Source organism: Sycon ciliatum, chromosome 12 (assembly GCF_964019385.1).
Source record: "Sycon ciliatum chromosome 12, ocSycCili1.1, whole genome shotgun sequence".
NCBI lineage: Eukaryota > Metazoa > Porifera > Calcarea > Leucosolenida > Sycettidae > Sycon > Sycon ciliatum.
In genome coordinates, this window is record NC_088654.1 from 15,225,223 (window position 1) to 15,242,590 (window position 17,368).

At 47.4% G+C, this 17,368-nt stretch overlaps 2 protein-coding genes across 2 annotated transcripts; one reads left to right on the plus strand and one right to left on the minus strand.

Annotated features, from left to right (window-relative positions):
- Positions 1 to 325: 325 nt before the first annotated feature.
- On the plus strand, positions 326 to 6,463 carry LOC135828427 (uncharacterized). Its single transcript, XM_065340879.1, has 4 exons — positions 326 to 698; positions 2,536 to 3,180; positions 3,778 to 4,104; positions 4,773 to 6,463. Exons 2-4 carry the CDS (start codon positions 2,631 to 2,633, stop codon positions 5,396 to 5,398), a joined length of 1,503 nt encoding a protein of 500 aa, XP_065196951.1. The 5' UTR covers positions 326 to 698; positions 2,536 to 2,630; the 3' UTR covers positions 5,399 to 6,463.
- A 106-nt stretch (positions 6,464 to 6,569) lies between these two features.
- LOC135828534 (uncharacterized) lies at positions 6,570 to 14,426 on the minus strand. Its single transcript, XM_065340977.1, has 4 exons — positions 13,679 to 14,426; positions 11,766 to 12,250; positions 8,066 to 8,178; positions 6,570 to 7,656 (listed from the first exon to the last, which is right to left on the minus strand). Exons 1-4 carry the CDS (start codon positions 13,738 to 13,740, stop codon positions 7,483 to 7,485), a joined length of 834 nt encoding a protein of 277 aa, XP_065197049.1. The 5' UTR covers positions 13,741 to 14,426; the 3' UTR covers positions 6,570 to 7,482.
- Between the last annotated feature and the right edge of the window lie 2,942 nt (positions 14,427 to 17,368).

Here is a 17,368-nt window from a genome sequence, read left to right on the forward strand (position 1 = left end):
GCTCTTCCACCACGGTCGCAGCTGGATCTGCTTTTGATCATGATGCTGTTCGGGGTTGATAAAATGCCTTTCCGAATACTCATACAGTGTCGTATACGCGTAACATTCCACAGTTTTAAACAAAACATTATCTCGCACGCGAAAAAAAGGTGCGTCTGGAAACCACACGCCTGTTCCTCAAGACTAGCAGATAAAAAAGGTGCGTCTGGAAACCACACGCCTGTTCCTCAAGACTAGCAGATGGCACTGCATAGGCAAACCAGTACATTACTGGTAGTACACAAAATGAGCAATTGCATGTCGACCTGATCTTGACATGGCTGAAATGACCGGTTGACGTTTTCAACTTTTCCCTTCCAGTTGCATCACGAACCGAGATTGAGGGCCTGTCAGGACGAGATGATGTAGGGACCGATTTGGTCTGACAGCATTGGAATAGTATCGCATTAGCAGTGAGTAGATAGAAAGTTTGGCTAGTAGTGCTGGCTTCACACACCCAAATTGGCCTTCTGCTTGACAGGGAACTCAGCAAAACCATACAGAGAACTCGAGAGCAGGAGATACATGTAGGTCTTCAAACCAACACCGAGGTGCTGTCCTGCTTTCTCGCCAGTAACAGTTACGTCGTGTGACGTGTCGCGCACAACAGCCTGGCACTCTGCGTATTTCCACTGACACTCAAGTATCGAAAAGCCGAGGTGAGTAACTGGATGAACTGTATAGAATTGGCGGCACCAATGTAAAGACCTGTTGCAGGGAGAGATCCTGAGGGCTGAAGAAGGGCATGCCGCCAAGGTATGGAAGGCCTCTTTTACAGGCAAAGCAAAGCACAATCATCACCATGTATCAGTACAGTGAGCAGTTAAACCCAACACGAATGAAAAATGTGAAATGGAATAAAAAAATTGAAAAAATCCAATATCACAAATTTGAAATTGGCTTGGAGATTGACAATAATTTTAGTAATACTAATGGGCCAGATGATATACCTTGCTCGTACACGGAATAGAGGTGCGGATGCGCCAGTGATCCTGACAGTGGCGGTATGCTTTAGGTGTTGGCTTGATGAATGTCACGCTGAGCTTGAGCCGTGGGTAAATTCGTGTACAGTGAAACCTGTGACTAACGACCACCCCTTGGGGCCAGAGAATGCGGTCTTTAGTGGCAGGTGGTCCTTAGTTGGAGGTTTGCACCACACTACCATTATAATGAATGTGAGACTGTCGTTGCCTGGCGAAGTGGTCTTTAGTACCAAGCTGGTCGCTAGTCAAGGTGGTCTTTAGTTACAGGTTTTACTGTACAGGCACTTGGGTGAGGGTTCCATTCTGGTGCTTGTGGGTAGTGTATGATTGGCTGGCGGCGCCAGCAGGGGTCTGTGATGGTAGATTAGATTTGCATAGCTTAAACCGTGGTGGAAAAAGCTCGCGCGACTTTATCTGTCATTCTTTCCCAGTACTTGAGTACTGTATTGTAAGTTGTGTGTTTGTTGTCTGTTCTCTCTCTTTCTTTTTCTTTCATTCTCTCTCCATTTCTCTCTCTGTCTCTCTCTCCCTCTGTCTTTTTCTGTGTGTGTGTCTCTCTCTGTCTCTTTCTCTCTCTCTGTCCCTCTCTGTCTCTCTCTGTCTCTCCCTCTGTCTCTCTCTGTCTCTCTCTCTTTCTCTCTGTCTCTCTCTCTCTGTCTCTCTCTCTCTCTGAGTCTCTCCCTCTCTCTCTCTCCCTCTCTCTCTCTCTCTCTCCCTCTCTCTCTCTCTCTCTCTCTCTCTCTCTCTCTCTCTCTCTCTCTCTCTCTCACACACACTCTCTCTCTCTCTCTCTCTCTCTCTCTCTCTCTCTCCCTCTCTCTCTCCCTCCCTCTCTCTCTCTCTCTCTCTCTCTCTCTCTCTCTCTCTCTCTCTCTCTCTCTCTCTCTCTTTCTCTCTCTCTCTCTCTCTCTCTCTCTCTCTCTCTCTCTCTCTCTCTCTCTCTCTCTCTCTCTCTCTCTCTCTCTCTCTCTCTCTCTCTCTCTCTCTCTCTCTCTCTCTCTCTCTCTCTCTCTCTCTCTCTCTGTCTCTCTCTCTGTCTCTCTCTCTCTATCTCTCTCTCTCTATCTCTCTCTCTCTCTCTCTCTCTCTCTCTCTCTCTCTCTCTCTCTCTGTCTCTCTCTCTCTCTCTCTCTCTCTCTCTCTCTCTCTCTCTCTCTCGTTTTGTTCATATACCGTCGTAACTTAGAAGGTACTCGACCTCATGTCGGCCGTTAAAGACGAACTCAGAACGTCAATTTTATTAGAGAATGATTTTGTTTCTAGCGTGTGCAGAATGTGGCACAATGAAACCTGTAACTAAAGACGCCGTGACTAGCGACCAGCCTGGTACCACAGACCACTTCGCCAGGCACGGACTGTCTCACACTCATACATGTATAAGATTGTGCTGTGGAAACCTCTAACTAAGGACCACCTGCCACTAAAGACCGCATTCTCTGGCCCCCAGGGATGGTCGTTAGTTCCAGGTTTTACAGTACGTTTAATTGTTCTTGTGTTTAATTTCCTTGCACAGGGCATCGTCAAGTGGCAAACCAAAACCAGAGGCTTTTCTCACCGGAGTGCAGGTGCGTTCTGCCTGCTGATTGCTTGTCCATATACACGTAGGCCATGGAGGATAATGGTATGATGCCCGAACCCAGCTGCAAACCTCCTGCTCTTCCGCCGCGCACGCGAGTACCCTACCGACCGCTGAGAGCTCCGCCATCACCACCAATCCGACATCGCCATGCCAAACGCACCACCAACATCAGAGAACCACTCCTGGGCCACGGTTGGACGAGCGGTAGCGGCTCCAGGCCACGCCGCCGCCCACTGCCGCGCCTTCCCGGAGCGCAGGAGCGCATCGAGCTACACGAGTATGCGACTCCGGAAAGCTCGGCTCCTCAGCGCGAGCCACCGGCACCACCAGAGCCGCGTAAACCCGGCTACTCGCCACCGAGCCATGTCGCAATGCCGACGAGACGACATGATGAAACCGGGCCTGGCTATGGTCTACTGAGTGCAATGCCACCTGGCAACATTCGCCAGCCTCAAGTCATAAGCCCGGCCGTTAATAAAAATGCTAGGGTTGCCACCCCTAAGCCGAGAGCATACAAGATGGGGTGTGAAGAGTTTGATGATCAGGATCACCAAGGTGACGAATCCCTTTGTGAAGAAAGTAAGTGCTGTTGTAAGATCAGTGTGAATGTAGGCTCACAGTGACCTTCTGTTCATCTCTCCGCTCTATCTGCTTCACCGAGTTGGGTTTGTGTACTTCCCAGATTAAGTATTTAATACTCTACTTTCTCATACACTCCATATCGCGCGATATACTTCAAAGAAGTACACAGGGCAGAACAACAGAGACCAAAAATCGTTCTCGTGTTCTGCCCGGTGTGGTAAGCTCTGCTCCTTTTTGAGGTATTGAGCACTGTTTGCAGCAAAGACTACAGACACTTTGTCAAAGAAGTACATGTATGTCATCGTCATTGTTACGCTGGGCATGCCACATTCATTGTATAATTATAACAGTACTCTCGGGGCACGGTCGGTATCAATTTTCGTCTGATGATCGCTTCAGTTCGTGAAACTCAGAGTTATTTTAAAAGCAGCAACTTCTGCTTATTCTTCTGTCTATGTGTTGTGTCTGCCAGCCTGCTCAATGCACATACTTCGAAGTACCTGTGAACTACAATGTAACTAGGACGGTGTGTGATAGCGACAGTCAGGAATACTACATACTGTACTATGTACCCTATGCCTTCTGTGCGCATAGGATCTCAGATCATTGTGGAGGAGACGCTAACGGCCGAGCCGGACACGGCGGCTGCACCAGTGACTCTGCCACTGGGCAGGAAGGCCACATTCGTGACCATCCTTTACGCCTGCTCGCTGGGGTTCCTCATAGCGTCGCTGGTGCTGCATTTGATCGTCAATAGTCGATGTCAGCTGCAGAATATCAAGTCGGGCCTGGACTGTACCAACATCACCACAGGACTGGTGACCAATGCGGGTACCATAACAACAGCCTATCAGTGCTCGTGGCTAGGTCACGTGTGCTTCTCGCTGATCATGGTGACGAAATACATGTGGATCTTTGATAGTAAGTACGTGTACCGGTATATGCTTGGCCGAGCCGAACCCATCCTGAGCAAACAGGCATTTTAAATTCTCAATCCAGTACAATGTGGATGGGGGTTACACCTTCAGTATGTGTGTGTGTGTGTGTGTGTGTGTGTGTGTGTGTGTGTGTGTGTGTGTGTGTGTGTGTGTGTGTGTGTGTGTGTGTGTGTGCGCGCGTTCGTGTGTGAATCTGCGTGTGTGTATGCATTGGCGGATAATGCGCGAAAAGGTGGCAGATTCTGCTCGAAAAGCAGTGAAATTGGCAGAACCATACAGACCTTATGGCGGGAAATTCCTCGAATTCTGCTCCATTTCTTTATCCACATACCAAACATGCAGGGAACTTACCAGAAAAAGTACCGAATTCTGCCAATTTTTCTGCCGGCATTATCCGCAATTTGGACCGCAATGGCCTACGTGTGTGTGCTCGCTTGAGCACACATGACTGTACATTTAGGTGTGATGTGTATTGTGGAAGATGGACGGGTTTAATTTTAAATATATAAATTTTGAGAGTGTATGTATTTTGTGTCTGCGTGTGTGTTTTACGTGTGTGTTTGAGTGAGTATGTGTGTGTGTGTGTGTGCGTGTGTGTGTGTGTGCGCGTGTGTGTGTGTGTGTATGCGCAACGCGTATCGAAATCTGCAGAGCCTGTGGCCAGATCCAGTATCTTCAGCCGTCTCAACAAGCTGCACCACTTCTGGACCTTTCTGATAGTAATGACAATGGCGATAACGTACGAAGTTTGGCAGTTTGCCCTGAGCAATTACCAGCGACCGGTGGAGATCGCAGACTCGTTCAACATCGTCGTTTCCATCATCTGGGTTCTGTTGAAATTGTCCGTGTTCATCCTGATGTGTATTCTGAACTACACCCCCGATCTGAAACCGAATCTGAGCAGCTCCGTGCCGCGATTTCTGTACAAGCTGAGCTTGTTTGTCTTTGCCGCGATCCACTTCACGACGTTCCTCTCCCTCTCCGTGTTCATCGTGCTCAAGCGCATGCCGTCAGGGACCAAAATACCGACGACCACCAGCACGGGGCAGAGCGACGGCGAGGAAATACGTAAAGTCATTGCGTTTGTGCTGCTCGTTGTCAACGCGGTTTTCCACGTCAAAATGGTCGAGTTCTTTTCGGCGAAGGTCCTGTCGACCAATAAAAACCTTCTGCACTTCGTCCACGAGGAAATCTTCCAGAATCGGCACAAGATCAATTCGCGATATTTCAGCGGCGTTCCGTATCAGTCGTTGCAGACTTCTTCGTCCTATCACTAGTCACTTCAATCTGACGTTGTCTGTAGGTCTTTCAAGTCATGGTACAGTCGTCCCTCTGTAATCCAGCACTTTATAAACCAGCACCCTCGATAAACCAGCACAGTTTTCAGTAGCCAAAATGTCCTCTTCATGCACATTGTGGCATTAGATCAGATTTGTTAATCCAGCACCCTTCCTAATCCAGCAGAATTTCCCTGGCACAAATGGTGCCGGATTACAGAGGGACCACTGTATATGTACATGACATACATGATTGTACTACTGTATCAGTATTGCACCGCACGTCATTCTTGCACTTGCAACCAACAAACCTGCGCATGTGTGTGTACACGCACACACGCACGCGCGCATACGCACACACCTGTTTCCATGAAACGTGTCAAGCGTCGGCCTGTGTTGTGCAAGAAAGTACTTGTACTGGCTATGGACAATATTCCTCTGGTGAGGTCTTCACTTTTCAGTTTTCACTCTCCCCGGTTTCTGCCTAAGGATGCCAGGCAATCCCAGCACACACCGTATTATCCCCAATACATTACTACTGTAATAGTGTACGTTTTCAAGTATTTTTCAGGGAGACACAGTCAGCGTAATCAGCCTGAAGAACAGAATGCAATGACTGTGTAGGCCCTCAGACTCCTCCCAGACAGGCATCAGGTCCAACTATGTCCACAAGTGTTTCCATTGCCATACATTTTATTAGCAAGAGTCCATAACCCAAGAGTATGCAACTGTGGTTATGGGTGCATGCGTGGCGCGCTGCCTTCATTACGTAACTTGCCTTCATCACGCTCTGAAAGCATGCATTCAAACTCTCAATTTCTCGCACGAGCCCATCCGTTTTTGCTCGATTCGTTCCAGTACCTTCACAATCTCTGAATTCTGGCGCGTGAACTCCAGTTCCGTACGAAAGTTCATTTCAAACTAGAGGGAAATTGCGGTGTTTGATTTTCCGCAGTGCGCGGACTGCAGCTGAATGATGTAATGAAGGCAGCGCGCCGCGCGGTTGGCCCATAGAAAAGAGATCACAGTTGCATACTCTTGGGTTATGGACTCTTGATATTAGTTATAGCGATAGGTTTCTTTTCTGCCAGTATCAAAGTGAAGAGAAGGCAATGAAAGGTCATGTACATATGTACATGCAGTCGTGGCTGTGGCTATATTTATTTGGAAATACTAGACTCGAGAGCCTGAGGTTAGATGCACGTTATTTCTGACGTGACGCGAAAGTTTAGCTCGCGTGATTTGGCTAGCGATAGCGAGTCGAAAACAACGCGAGTGACCTGCACGTACCGTACGTGCAGCTCGGCCCCGCGCTCACGTCGAAATCTGGAGTTTTACGCCAAATGTGACGTGAAAATGCGTGTCACGTCGGAAATAACGTGCATCTCAACCTCTCTACGACTGGCCCAAAGCCAGGAGATGTTTATGTTCTTTGTTCTAAACTATCAATACTTGTAATAACTAGTGGTTGCTCAGACACAACAGCAATAGGTAATTGGCAATCATTGGAGGGTTCTATTTCTCTGTCCAGAGCTTGAGACAAAGTGAGATGAACACAACGGGGATAATGATGCCAATGAAATGGCAGCCATCAGACGTGACTGATCTTTCTCGCACTCTCCGCGCGGAGAACACAATGTTCTGGCACATCGGCGAAACCAGCGCTTGGCGCTCTCAGCAGTGCATGCCATGGTCGATACAGTTAGATAGAGTAGAGTTGTCGCTTTGCAAACTTTGCGCTAAAAAAAGGCTTCAAAGCATGTGAAAAACTAGTACTGAACTTGGGCCGCAACTCGCAAATCAGCTTGAGGACAGTCTGTCAACACGCTCCGAAATGAGTCTTAACGGAATAATGTACTACAGAACAGGAAGGAGCAATAAGTTACTAGTTTTGACTAACAGTCTACCAAGGTAACGAAATAATATACAGTCAGATAGTGCGACAGCAAGACACAAAACTGACAAGGATATTGAGACATTCAACGACCTGGCAATAATTCGATTTGCTGGATTCTGACTGCCACTGCTTGACCAAATTCTACTGTGACTTGTTGCGCGAACGTTGTGCGGCATATGGGAGTGACTCAATATTTACAGTCTGGTCCGAGCACACCGGAAGTGTGACCGTACGTGTGCAGGAAGCAGGCGTCTAAGCTCAGAACGTCGCAGAGCCGCTTCTCCAGGTTCTGATTGGTCGGATGAGCTCCGATGTCATGGACGATCTCGTTGATGTGCGGACACTGGTACAGGCTCAGGTCCTGGGCATTCTCAAACACACGGCAGACGTGAAATCACAGAACATGATGTCGTACCCCTACCTACACAAGTATACAAATTACGGCAATCTTATCCTGGAGTACAAGTTTTTTATGGTAAAAAAGGAGAAGGACATAATTTTATAAGATTTGTTTAAGATCTGATTCCATTCCCTGGTTCTTAGTACTATTTCTTGCCATTTGTGCACACATCACGTTTAGAGCTAGAGTACGATTTTTGGCAAAAAAGAATCCGGTGGAGCCGGTCAACCCTGCTCACGGAGTAGGGTTGATCGGATCCGAATCCGTTGGATCTGGATCCAGATTTGTTGAAACGAACGTGCACTAGTATCGAGTGGATCCGATCGATCTGGATTCAGATCCAACCAATCGAACGTGCTCCTAGTCTTACCTTGCAATCACAGCCGGGTATACCCGTCGGGGCAGGCTCGGTGCTGTCAGTGCTTTCAGTGCTTTCAATTCCTCGTCGCCGCCTCCGACTGTGGCTGTAATACGTATGTTGGGCTGCGAAAAGAGCCAGCAAGAGTGCAAAATGTAGAGCAGTGCAGGCAACAGGAACAAAATGTTTAAAAGATCACGCTTGCGCTTACAGTGTAGTGTAGTTGCATTGGTACCAACACGTTTTGAAACATTAATCACGTAGTGACGTCAACACAGTTGTGATTGAGTCGCTGCAAAAGGAAACACATTGACCGGGACAACAACTCTGACAGCATTAAGAACACCAGTACCATGCTTTGATCCTTGAAGGGTGGTGGCGTTCCTACAGACACGGACACGGCGCACAGGAGTAACAACGATTCCGAGACCTTTGGTCGGAGGAGTTACTTTTGCCCCGCCCCCACTTCCATCCAATATGCCACCGCCCCCGCTGTGCAGCATCTGATGGTACTGTGGTATTCATTAAAAAAAAAAAAAAAAAAAAAAAACTCGCCCTCTGTATAGATACACCGCGTCTCATGCGAAAACCGTGATTTTTTTTCATGCTAGGACGGGACTGTTGGAAACCAGACTTGCGCAAGCCGAACCATAACCTGTTGAATTGCCCATGGTCTCCCCTCGCATGATCCAATTGAAGGCCTCGTTCAATATCAACCAGCTATGGGCTACTAGCCACTTTAAAAGTCAATTCTGGACCTCAATTTTTTTTACTATTATTCACAAACCCAACTCGTAAAATAAATAATTATGTGGACAAAAACAAACAGCTACTGAGCAGGGGCTGCAATTTGTATAACATTCAACGACCTGAGGCCTAGCTCTAACACATCTCCAGTGTGCAAACCACCAGCAGTCCAGCTTGGAAGGCTCAAGATTATGGTATAGGATTAGAGCTTTCTTTTGCCTCTGGTAGTGCGTTCCAGAAACTGACCGTGGTTGCAACGTTAGTATCCCGGGGGGGGGGGGGGAGGCGGCGGCGGCAGAAAGACCCAAGTGCTCTCAGTATGTGTGGCACGTGTAGTGAAAAACACTTCACTTTGAAGTGAGAAACTATTACTTGTCAGCACCTTCTAGGTTCCGTCTGGTCCCAAAGCTACAATGAGCATTTCTCAAATCGGCCGGCCGAAACATTCGCCGAAAACAATGATTTTGAAGAAATCATAGATCTTTTCGCGGAATATGCAATTTTCATGGTGAATTCGCCGAAAATCGATGTCCTGGTGCCTCTACAGCATTCAAATACAACTTGTGTAACCATGGTAACCATTACACTGCGAAAGGTGACTGCAGTGTTCCGAAATCGGTCAGCAGGAAAATACACCAAAATCAATTTGCTCAAGAAATCGTTGCTAGTTGCCTTCAGACACCAACATCTCTCCGCAGTACCAGAAGATCAATATTCTCTAGGAGTGCACCATCCTGTGCGATTGCTTCATTGAGCATGGATGGCCTGCTATTGTTCTGCTTGATGGGCCTATGGTGCTTTACGTCAACCATGACGGCTACAGTGGCCAACCAGACCACAACGAAGTTGGGGCCAAAGAGAAAGTTTATGTCTTTCCATGCGAAATATATACACAGCGGCTAGTTTTACGAAAAACGATTTATATACACAAAACGCATGTACGAAGTCACCACAGACCTGCCAAGAAGGACCTGATCATTGACATTGCTGTACCTAGTGATCCACGTGTTGCTGAAAAGGAAGTTGAGAAACGTGCCAAGTATCAACTTCTTGCCTTGCTCGCGAAATCCATTGGCTATGGCAAGTTGAGACTCAGATTGTTCCTGTGGTAGTTGGGACTTTGGGCACTGTTTGCAAACAGTCGCTGGGATACCTTGACACCATTTGTATCACCAGCTACTTCTCTGTGTTTGAATTGCAAAAGAATGCTCTCCTTGGCTCGGCAGCTACACCCCTCCCCCCCCCCCCCCCTTTGTAATGCTCTGGGTGGATGGCGGAGTTCTTTTGGTCCTAGTTTCCTCCAAACCCTCTCGCATTATTTTCCTATGATCGATGTCTAAAGGGGAAGTATACCCTAACATCAAATTTTCACCAGTTGTAGTCTTCGGCGTGTTGAGTTGAATGGTCTTGGTCCGAGGAAGCTGAGACGCTCCCTTCCTCCTTTATTCCCAATCGAACTCGCGCACTTCCACCGAAACTGGGTGACTGTGCCCTACTAGATAGGGATTTGTATGCAAAAGTCACTATAACGCCGTTTCGTTCTTATAAAAGCACGGATGACTGCGATTGGTCCATATATTGTAGTCTTTTGGCTGCTGAGTCGACTGGTTTTGGTCCGAAAAGGCTGCTATACAGTGTTCGGCCCTTACTCCCAATCGAACACGGTTGAGTAAGCGGTCACGTGCTCATGCGTGCATCAGTTACCTAGTCACCGTGCCTGCAGGCTACAATTTTCACACCAAGGTTCAACTCAAAGGTTCAAAGCAGTGAGTCATAGGAGGCGTTTACAACTCCCTGTTTCGAAGGTTCAACTGGAGTGACAGGAATGGGCCGAAACAGGCTGTAAATTGTAGCCTGAGGGCACAATGACCAGATGACTGGTGTACGCATGAGCACGTGACCGCTTACTCAACCGTTTTCGATTGGGAATAAGGGCCGAACACTGTATGGCAGCCTTTTCGGACCGAAACCAATCGACTCAACGGCCAAAAGACTACAACATATGGACCAATCGCGGTCATCCGTGCTTTTATAAGAACGAAACGGCGTTTTTAATGACTTTTGCATACAAATCCCTATCTAGTAGGGCGCAGTCACCCAGTTTCGGTGGAAGTGCGCGAGTTTGATTGGGAATACAGGAGGTAGGGAGCGTCTCAGCTTCTTTGGACTAAGACCATTCGACTTAGCATCCCGAAGACTACAACTGGTGGAAATTTGGTTTTTTCGGCGTCAGTTTTGTGCCATTTTGTCTCACTCGCTGACTGTATAAGATCTGGTTACGTTGGTGGACAGTTAGTCATAACTCGTAACATATTGTCCTTCTTTTTTCGGGTATGCTTCCCCCTTTTTTTTAAAGTGTTGTGTCTTTCCCTCTGTTGTTTACCTACCATCATACACTCATACCTCGGTTATCCGGACCCCGAAGTTACGGGCACTTCGGTCTACCGGGCACTATTTGGGCGAGTTTCAGGGGAAATATTACTACTCTTTTGTCACTTTTCGTAGAAATATTGACGTCATATGCCATATCGATGGCCTTTTCCCCATCAAGATGTATATGATTCGGAGTTACGGACATTTCAAAGTTACGGGCAGTGCAAGGTCCCGGACTGCCCGGATAAACGAGGTATGAGTGTATTTCTAATATCCATATTATGTATTATATTATGTTTTGCCCCAGCTTTGGCTGTTGGCTGCTAGCCCGATGGGTGACAATTCCCGACCTTCGGCCGAGTGCTGATGTATAATAGATTTTAAATAACTCAGATGGTGAGCCAAGGAAAACAAATTGTAACATGGAAATTGTGGGCCTTGTCAGCTTGTCAGTTTTGTGCTGGATTGTGCACGTTTGACTGTTCAAAATCTGGTTTAGTTGGTGGACTCGATCCCATAACTTGTGCTCACAATTTCCATGTTACAATAAATTATTTTAAAAAAAGTATTACAATGGCATTAAAGAACTCACCATCCGCATCGCATCGTTCATACAGCGCTACAACGGCGCCTATAGTCTCGGTGTCGTTGTCAGTGCTGATCGTCATTACCAGCGAGGTGAGATTGGTTCTGAGAGCTATGATCTCGTCCCCGCTATGGGCGCTACCGACGCCACAGTACCTGTGGAGCTGGACGTGCTGCTCGTCACCGGGAATCGACGAGGTGAGGAAGAGCGCGTGATCGCCGCACGGCGCCTCCGGCCGCTGCTTAAACCCGCCGATGAACTCCACGTCCACCCAGCAGCCTGGTCGCACAGACCACGTGACCAGGCAGTCCATATTTGGCAGATAATGCTGATCGCTGGGGTTGAAGTCGGTGCGGAACAGGACCATCTGGCCGTAGTTGAACACCTGCTGCACTACGGCCGAGGTTGGGGAGTTTTTGAAATGGCAAATGATTTGACCGTAGTAAGGATTGTCATGAGGGGTCATAACCGGCGGGTTCACGAATCCTTGACTGCATGAAAAGAGCATACGGGTAGGAGAGAAGGAGTCGATTAGGACATTGTTATTTCAACCTACTTCTCGCACATATTCGGGAATATAGTGGACTTTCGTAAAAAAATAAAAATAAAAAATAAAAAACCTGGACATTGTTGCACATACAGTAGAACCTGGTTTAAGCGACCACCCCGCGGTGCAAGCAAAAAGCGGTCGTTAAAGCCAGGTGGTCTTTAGAACCAGGTCCCACAGTGTCTGTGTAGAACTGCCGGTGCATGGAAAAGCGGTCGCTAAGAGCAGGTGGTTGCTAAACCCAGAGGTCGCTAACCCCCCGGCTTTACTGTACATCTGAATGATGTAATTCTAATCATTGGTATGTTCTCTCACTCACTATCCAATGTTAATGACGACCATCGAGGAAAAGAGTTTTTTGATTTTTTTTAAGAGAAGACCAAAAGTTTACAAGTTACATGTATCAGTTTTTGACCCAACACTAACGATTTTAAGCAGGACATCGATGAGTCCAAATGTGCAACAATTACATGTACATGTAGCACAAAATTGACTGATGTGATGTGATGCAAAACGGATAACTTGTAAACGTTTGGTCCTCTCTTTTTTTGAAAATGTTTATCCTTGGCTCTCCGTCCGAGTTTGAATTTTTTCCATGGCAATAAACAGAATCAGCCGAGGCGTCATTTCACGATGGTTTTATCCAGATGCCACAAACAAATTCTAGAGAAAGCCTTTGAGTGTTTGATTGTTATCTTTCACGCACATGGTATCTTGCAAGAATGCCTTGTGATACTTTGTTGGCATTGCTTAGGTGTTATTTAGCACTACATGTATTCATTCTTTATAATGATCTGTGTTGCAATTTGTTAATCAGCACAACGATGCTTCCTGTTGAGCGTTGCGCGAAAGTTAGTTCGATGCATTTTTATATTTTTCATCTTTTCCTATTATTGTTCTTCACATTACATTTCCATCATAGTTACATCATAGTTACATCATAGTTACATCATAGTTACATCATAGTTACATCATAGTTACATGTACACGTATTTCTTTCTCCATCACCACTTTCTCTGGAATTTGTTCGTGACGTCTCAATAAAACCTTCGTGAAATGACGCTTCAGCTGATTCTGTTTACTGCGATCCTTAAACTGTTGTCACCTCGCCGCCTTTTAAATTTTTTTCGCATGTTCTATTTCATTTGTTCATCATGGTATTATGTCGGCAACATGTGTTCTATTCACATCTTTTTTTGACACTGCGAAACGGTTTTTAGAGAAGAAATCAATGGTGTTTAAAAGAAGAGTGCAACACAGGATGTGTGCGTGTGCGTGTGTGCGCACGTGTGTCAGTATGTGTGAGTGTGTTTGTCAGTATGTGTGTGTGCGTGTATGTGCCTGTGTGTGTGCATGTGTCATGATTACTTACATCATAAGCGGGACTACAGCCAGAAGAAACACTCCAAGCCGGAGGATTGCCGCGCCATCCATCTTTCTAGCCTAAATAATTGACGAGCACACCGGTCCAGAGTACAGTACTGGACCGTGCAGCTCTCTTCCTGTCCCTTTCCCTCTGTCCCGCTGTCCCGCTCCTCAGCGCTTCTCTTGAATCCCCTATGGTCTTGAACAGACGGAGGACTTGGAACATCGATCAACTACTGAAGTACATGACATTGTACTCTTGTAGTAACTGTTGTAGTTATCGCTCGACATTGTGGTCCCGAACAATGCTTACGAGGCACTCTACTCATGGATGCGTTCGCGCTGCCTCAGCTCAGTGGGGTTCCTCCTAAGCTTGTGGGTTGACTTGTGACTTGGTTCCATCTCTCGCCGCCGCAATAGATAGATACCGTGATGAAGATGTTGGCGAGCCACTCGTGGCACCTATGAGGCTATGGACGCGATCACGTCACTCTTTTAGCACCTGAAACTTACAATGACTGTCATACTGACTAATTACTTGCCTGCGCCGCCAGTTGAAACATTACTTCATCACACACAGCTCCTATACACTCCTGCAGAACCCACAGTCATGACATGTACTGTCTGTACATCATCATGCTGTCGCTGCGCACGAATAACAAAGTGCGAGTTACAAACAATTGTTCCTGGCAAGGAGATCTGCACCAGTGCTAAGCGGTGCTAAAACTGATACTAGTTGAAGTACATGGACACGTGACTAGTATTGACTATTGGGTTTTGTGACTTTTGTCCTTCTGACTGTGTTGCGTGCCTGTGTTTCCTTCCTGTTCTCATATTTTGTGGAGCTTGAATCAATAGTGAGTCCAATACATGTACTACAATTAAAAGTTAGTAGAAGTAGCATGCACTTCTGGCCAGAGAAATCCGACCGCATGAAACAGTTGCGCCTCTGTCAAATGCGCGGAGCAGTGCCACTACCATTAGTATACGGGTCGCCACCGCAGAGTGAAGGTTTGATATGCTATCCAACAAGCTTCGTGCTACGGGTCTGTACTGTAGTGTCGGGGACTAGCTCATTGTGCTCATACTGTCATAGTTGTTGTACACTGCGCAGCTCCGCCATATCTATCATCTATTGTGTGCTGCCAACATGTCGTTGATTCATCCGCGACTATGACTTGCGAAAGTGAAAGTTCAACTGTACGTGCACAAGCCAGCGCCGAACACCATTATTTTAGTCATGATACCCAGAGAGTAACTCTGTCACTCGACCGTATTTAGCTCGCCTAGTACCGTCATGTACACTGTGTCATTGTACGTGTACTTAGCAACTAGTGGCGAGATTCGCCCATGCCAGACACAGTACTGTCTGGTTCCTAGGACCTAGGAGTAGGAGTAAGAACGGAGTGCCGAAGAACATACAGGCTACAAAAGGATTTCACCAAGCACTGTGCGAGTCGTATACCAATGCGGTGACTAAACTGACAGTGACACAGTCAACTGCGTATAACTAGTGTTTAAAAGATATGATTTTTTAACGGCCTAGGCCTAGGCTAGGGGCCTGACCCCCAGTTCTTCGACACCCAACCGTACTGAGTCTGTAAGGCAGGTTCACGATGAGCTGGGTGAACATTGCTTAGCCTTGAACCGCACTGGATTGCATGAACGTGTCGGTCACACAATCGAGGAATGTGGGGTTTGAGCACAAGGAACTGTCGGGCAAACACATCTGGGAATATTTAGGGAGTGGAGCGCGATCAACCCTTCACAACCACGCAATGGACTGTAACGTTTTCGCCACCTCTTTCCCTGTATGGTGTGTATGTATCGGTACACGTTTGCCAATGCGCTAGAACTAGAATAAGATGAATAGCAAGATGTACGGGTACAAGATGTACCGGTAGGCGGTAGTGAGAAAATACTTGTGACTTGGGCCATCCTGACAAATCCTGCAATGCACCAATGGCAGCGCAAACCCTCAAGGATAGACATCCAACGCCACTTTTTACACCATGGCAACGCATATGTTAGCCCAATGCCTAGAGTCGGAGATGTGCATGTACAGTCAGACCTCGCTTATCCGGTCCTCTTTTATCCGGATCCCTCGCCATCCGGAAGAAAATAGCTGGTTACAGATTTACAGCATACGTGATGCATCCAACATAACTGGTGTTTGGTTATCCGGTTTCCTCGCCTATCCGGATTTTTTTGTGGAAAACAGATGTGTGCGGTTAAGCGAGGTCTGACTGTACATGTACATGATTGTACAAGTACATGACATTGTAAGTGTTGTCACTTCCGCTGTGAAGTGGCTGCTACTGCTAGCATGCTCCGAGTCCGAGCGTTGGAGGTCCGTTTCCTGTCCGACTGACTTGACACTTGACTGACTCCTGAGACTGAGAGGTTCCAGCAGCAGATGATAGTCCATCGGCCAAGTCTCAAAATCGAAAGTGGTGATGCACTGAGCTTCCAACTAAACGCGACCATACCCAGCACGTAGAGAATATATCAGAGAACACTATTCCGTTTGTTGGACGTGCCGAATTCAGTCCAGGGCGTCGATACGAAGCGTTCTTCGTCGCCGAGTTTTTTACTGTGCGCTCCATTTGAGAGTGCGCAGAGTTCTGATCGAGAGTTTTTTGAGCAGATTTTCAAATTTTTGAGGCTGTCAGCTGACAGCTGTCAACCCTAAATGGCACTTAGTATGTGACAGGCAATAGGTTTTGGTGCCTCCGTATGCCTCCAAATAAGTTCTATCTTCCTTCGTTTCACTTCGCTGCTTCGCCCACCACCTCAGGAGATGACTGCGTACCTGCACTAGTCAGCTCTCGCTAACCCTGTCTCTCTTTCTCCGTCTTAGCGCTCGTCATTCGTGTCCTTCTGCTGGGGCGAGCTTGATACTGTTGTGTCGTAGTTTTTAGGCAATAGTGGCTGTTGTTCGCGTGACGATCAGGATTTATGGAGAAAGACGACGACTCGCCAAGTTCCCATGCAGCCACAGACGGCGTAGCAATTCTTACCGCCAACCCTTCGAGCAACGGAACCGGCCTGAGTTGGAAATCGTGTCTGTGTAATTGTGCCACGATACGGATGAAACACACAGGCTCACATGTGACGAGATGAAGATAATCTCAACAGGCTGACGGAAATCCAACAGGCTCACGGGAACGCTGCAGTTATGGTCGGAGACGCGGAGTTATTTAGTCACTGGTAAATGTTGCATCGAGTGCTGTGTGCTCTAACACAATTGTAAAAATCATGAAAAAGCGAAAATAATGCAATGGTGGGGCTGAGTGGTGTTCTGTGGAGGAGACGTCGCTGTTTCAGTATTCAACGCCGGACCCTGTATTTCAAGTCTGTGGTCATGCTTGATCATAAGTTCCTGTATGGCTCCAGTGCCTTCTCAGCATTGTTGGCGGGTAAGCACCTGGATCGTGTCCAAGTACTGCGGCTCTGGTGGCTTGAGGGATGTACGGGTGCTCGCCGTGCACCCCTGCCGGCAATCTGCTAGTGAAGCTTGGTACCTACTGTGTCCGGGAGATTTTCATCCAGAAGCTGATCTTCCTAGGCTGGAGCTGCTGCTACTCCTGTGCTAGCCCTCAACCACTGGCGCTCCTACTCGGCTCCAGTGTGGGCCATTAACCACCCTGCCCGATTTCGCACTGTTGCTATTCCACACCGTCAGCATTTAACTCTG

Excerpts from the sequence above, each read along its gene's own strand:
- LOC135828534 (XM_065340977.1), bottom strand. The coding sequence starts at position 13,740 with ATGGATGGCGCGGCAATCCTCCGGCTTGGAGTGTTTCTTCTGGCTGTA. Across the intron at positions 12,251-13,678 it reads GCTGTAGTCCCGCTTATGAT|TCAAGGATTCGTGAACCCGC; the intron begins GTAAGTAATCAT and ends CTTTTCATGCAG. Across the intron at positions 7,657-8,065 it reads TACCCGGCTGTGATTGCAAG|GACCTGAGCCTGTACCAGTG; the intron begins GTAAGACTAGGA and ends GAGAATGCCCAG.
- LOC135828427 (XM_065340879.1), top strand. The coding sequence starts at position 2,631 with ATGGAGGATAATGGTATGATGCCCGAACCCAGCTGCAAACCTCCTGCT. Across the intron at positions 3,181-3,777 it reads CGAATCCCTTTGTGAAGAAA|GATCTCAGATCATTGTGGAG; the intron begins GTAAGTGCTGTT and ends CTGTGCGCATAG. Across the intron at positions 4,105-4,772 it reads ATACATGTGGATCTTTGATA|AGCCTGTGGCCAGATCCAGT; the intron begins GTAAGTACGTGT and ends CGAAATCTGCAG.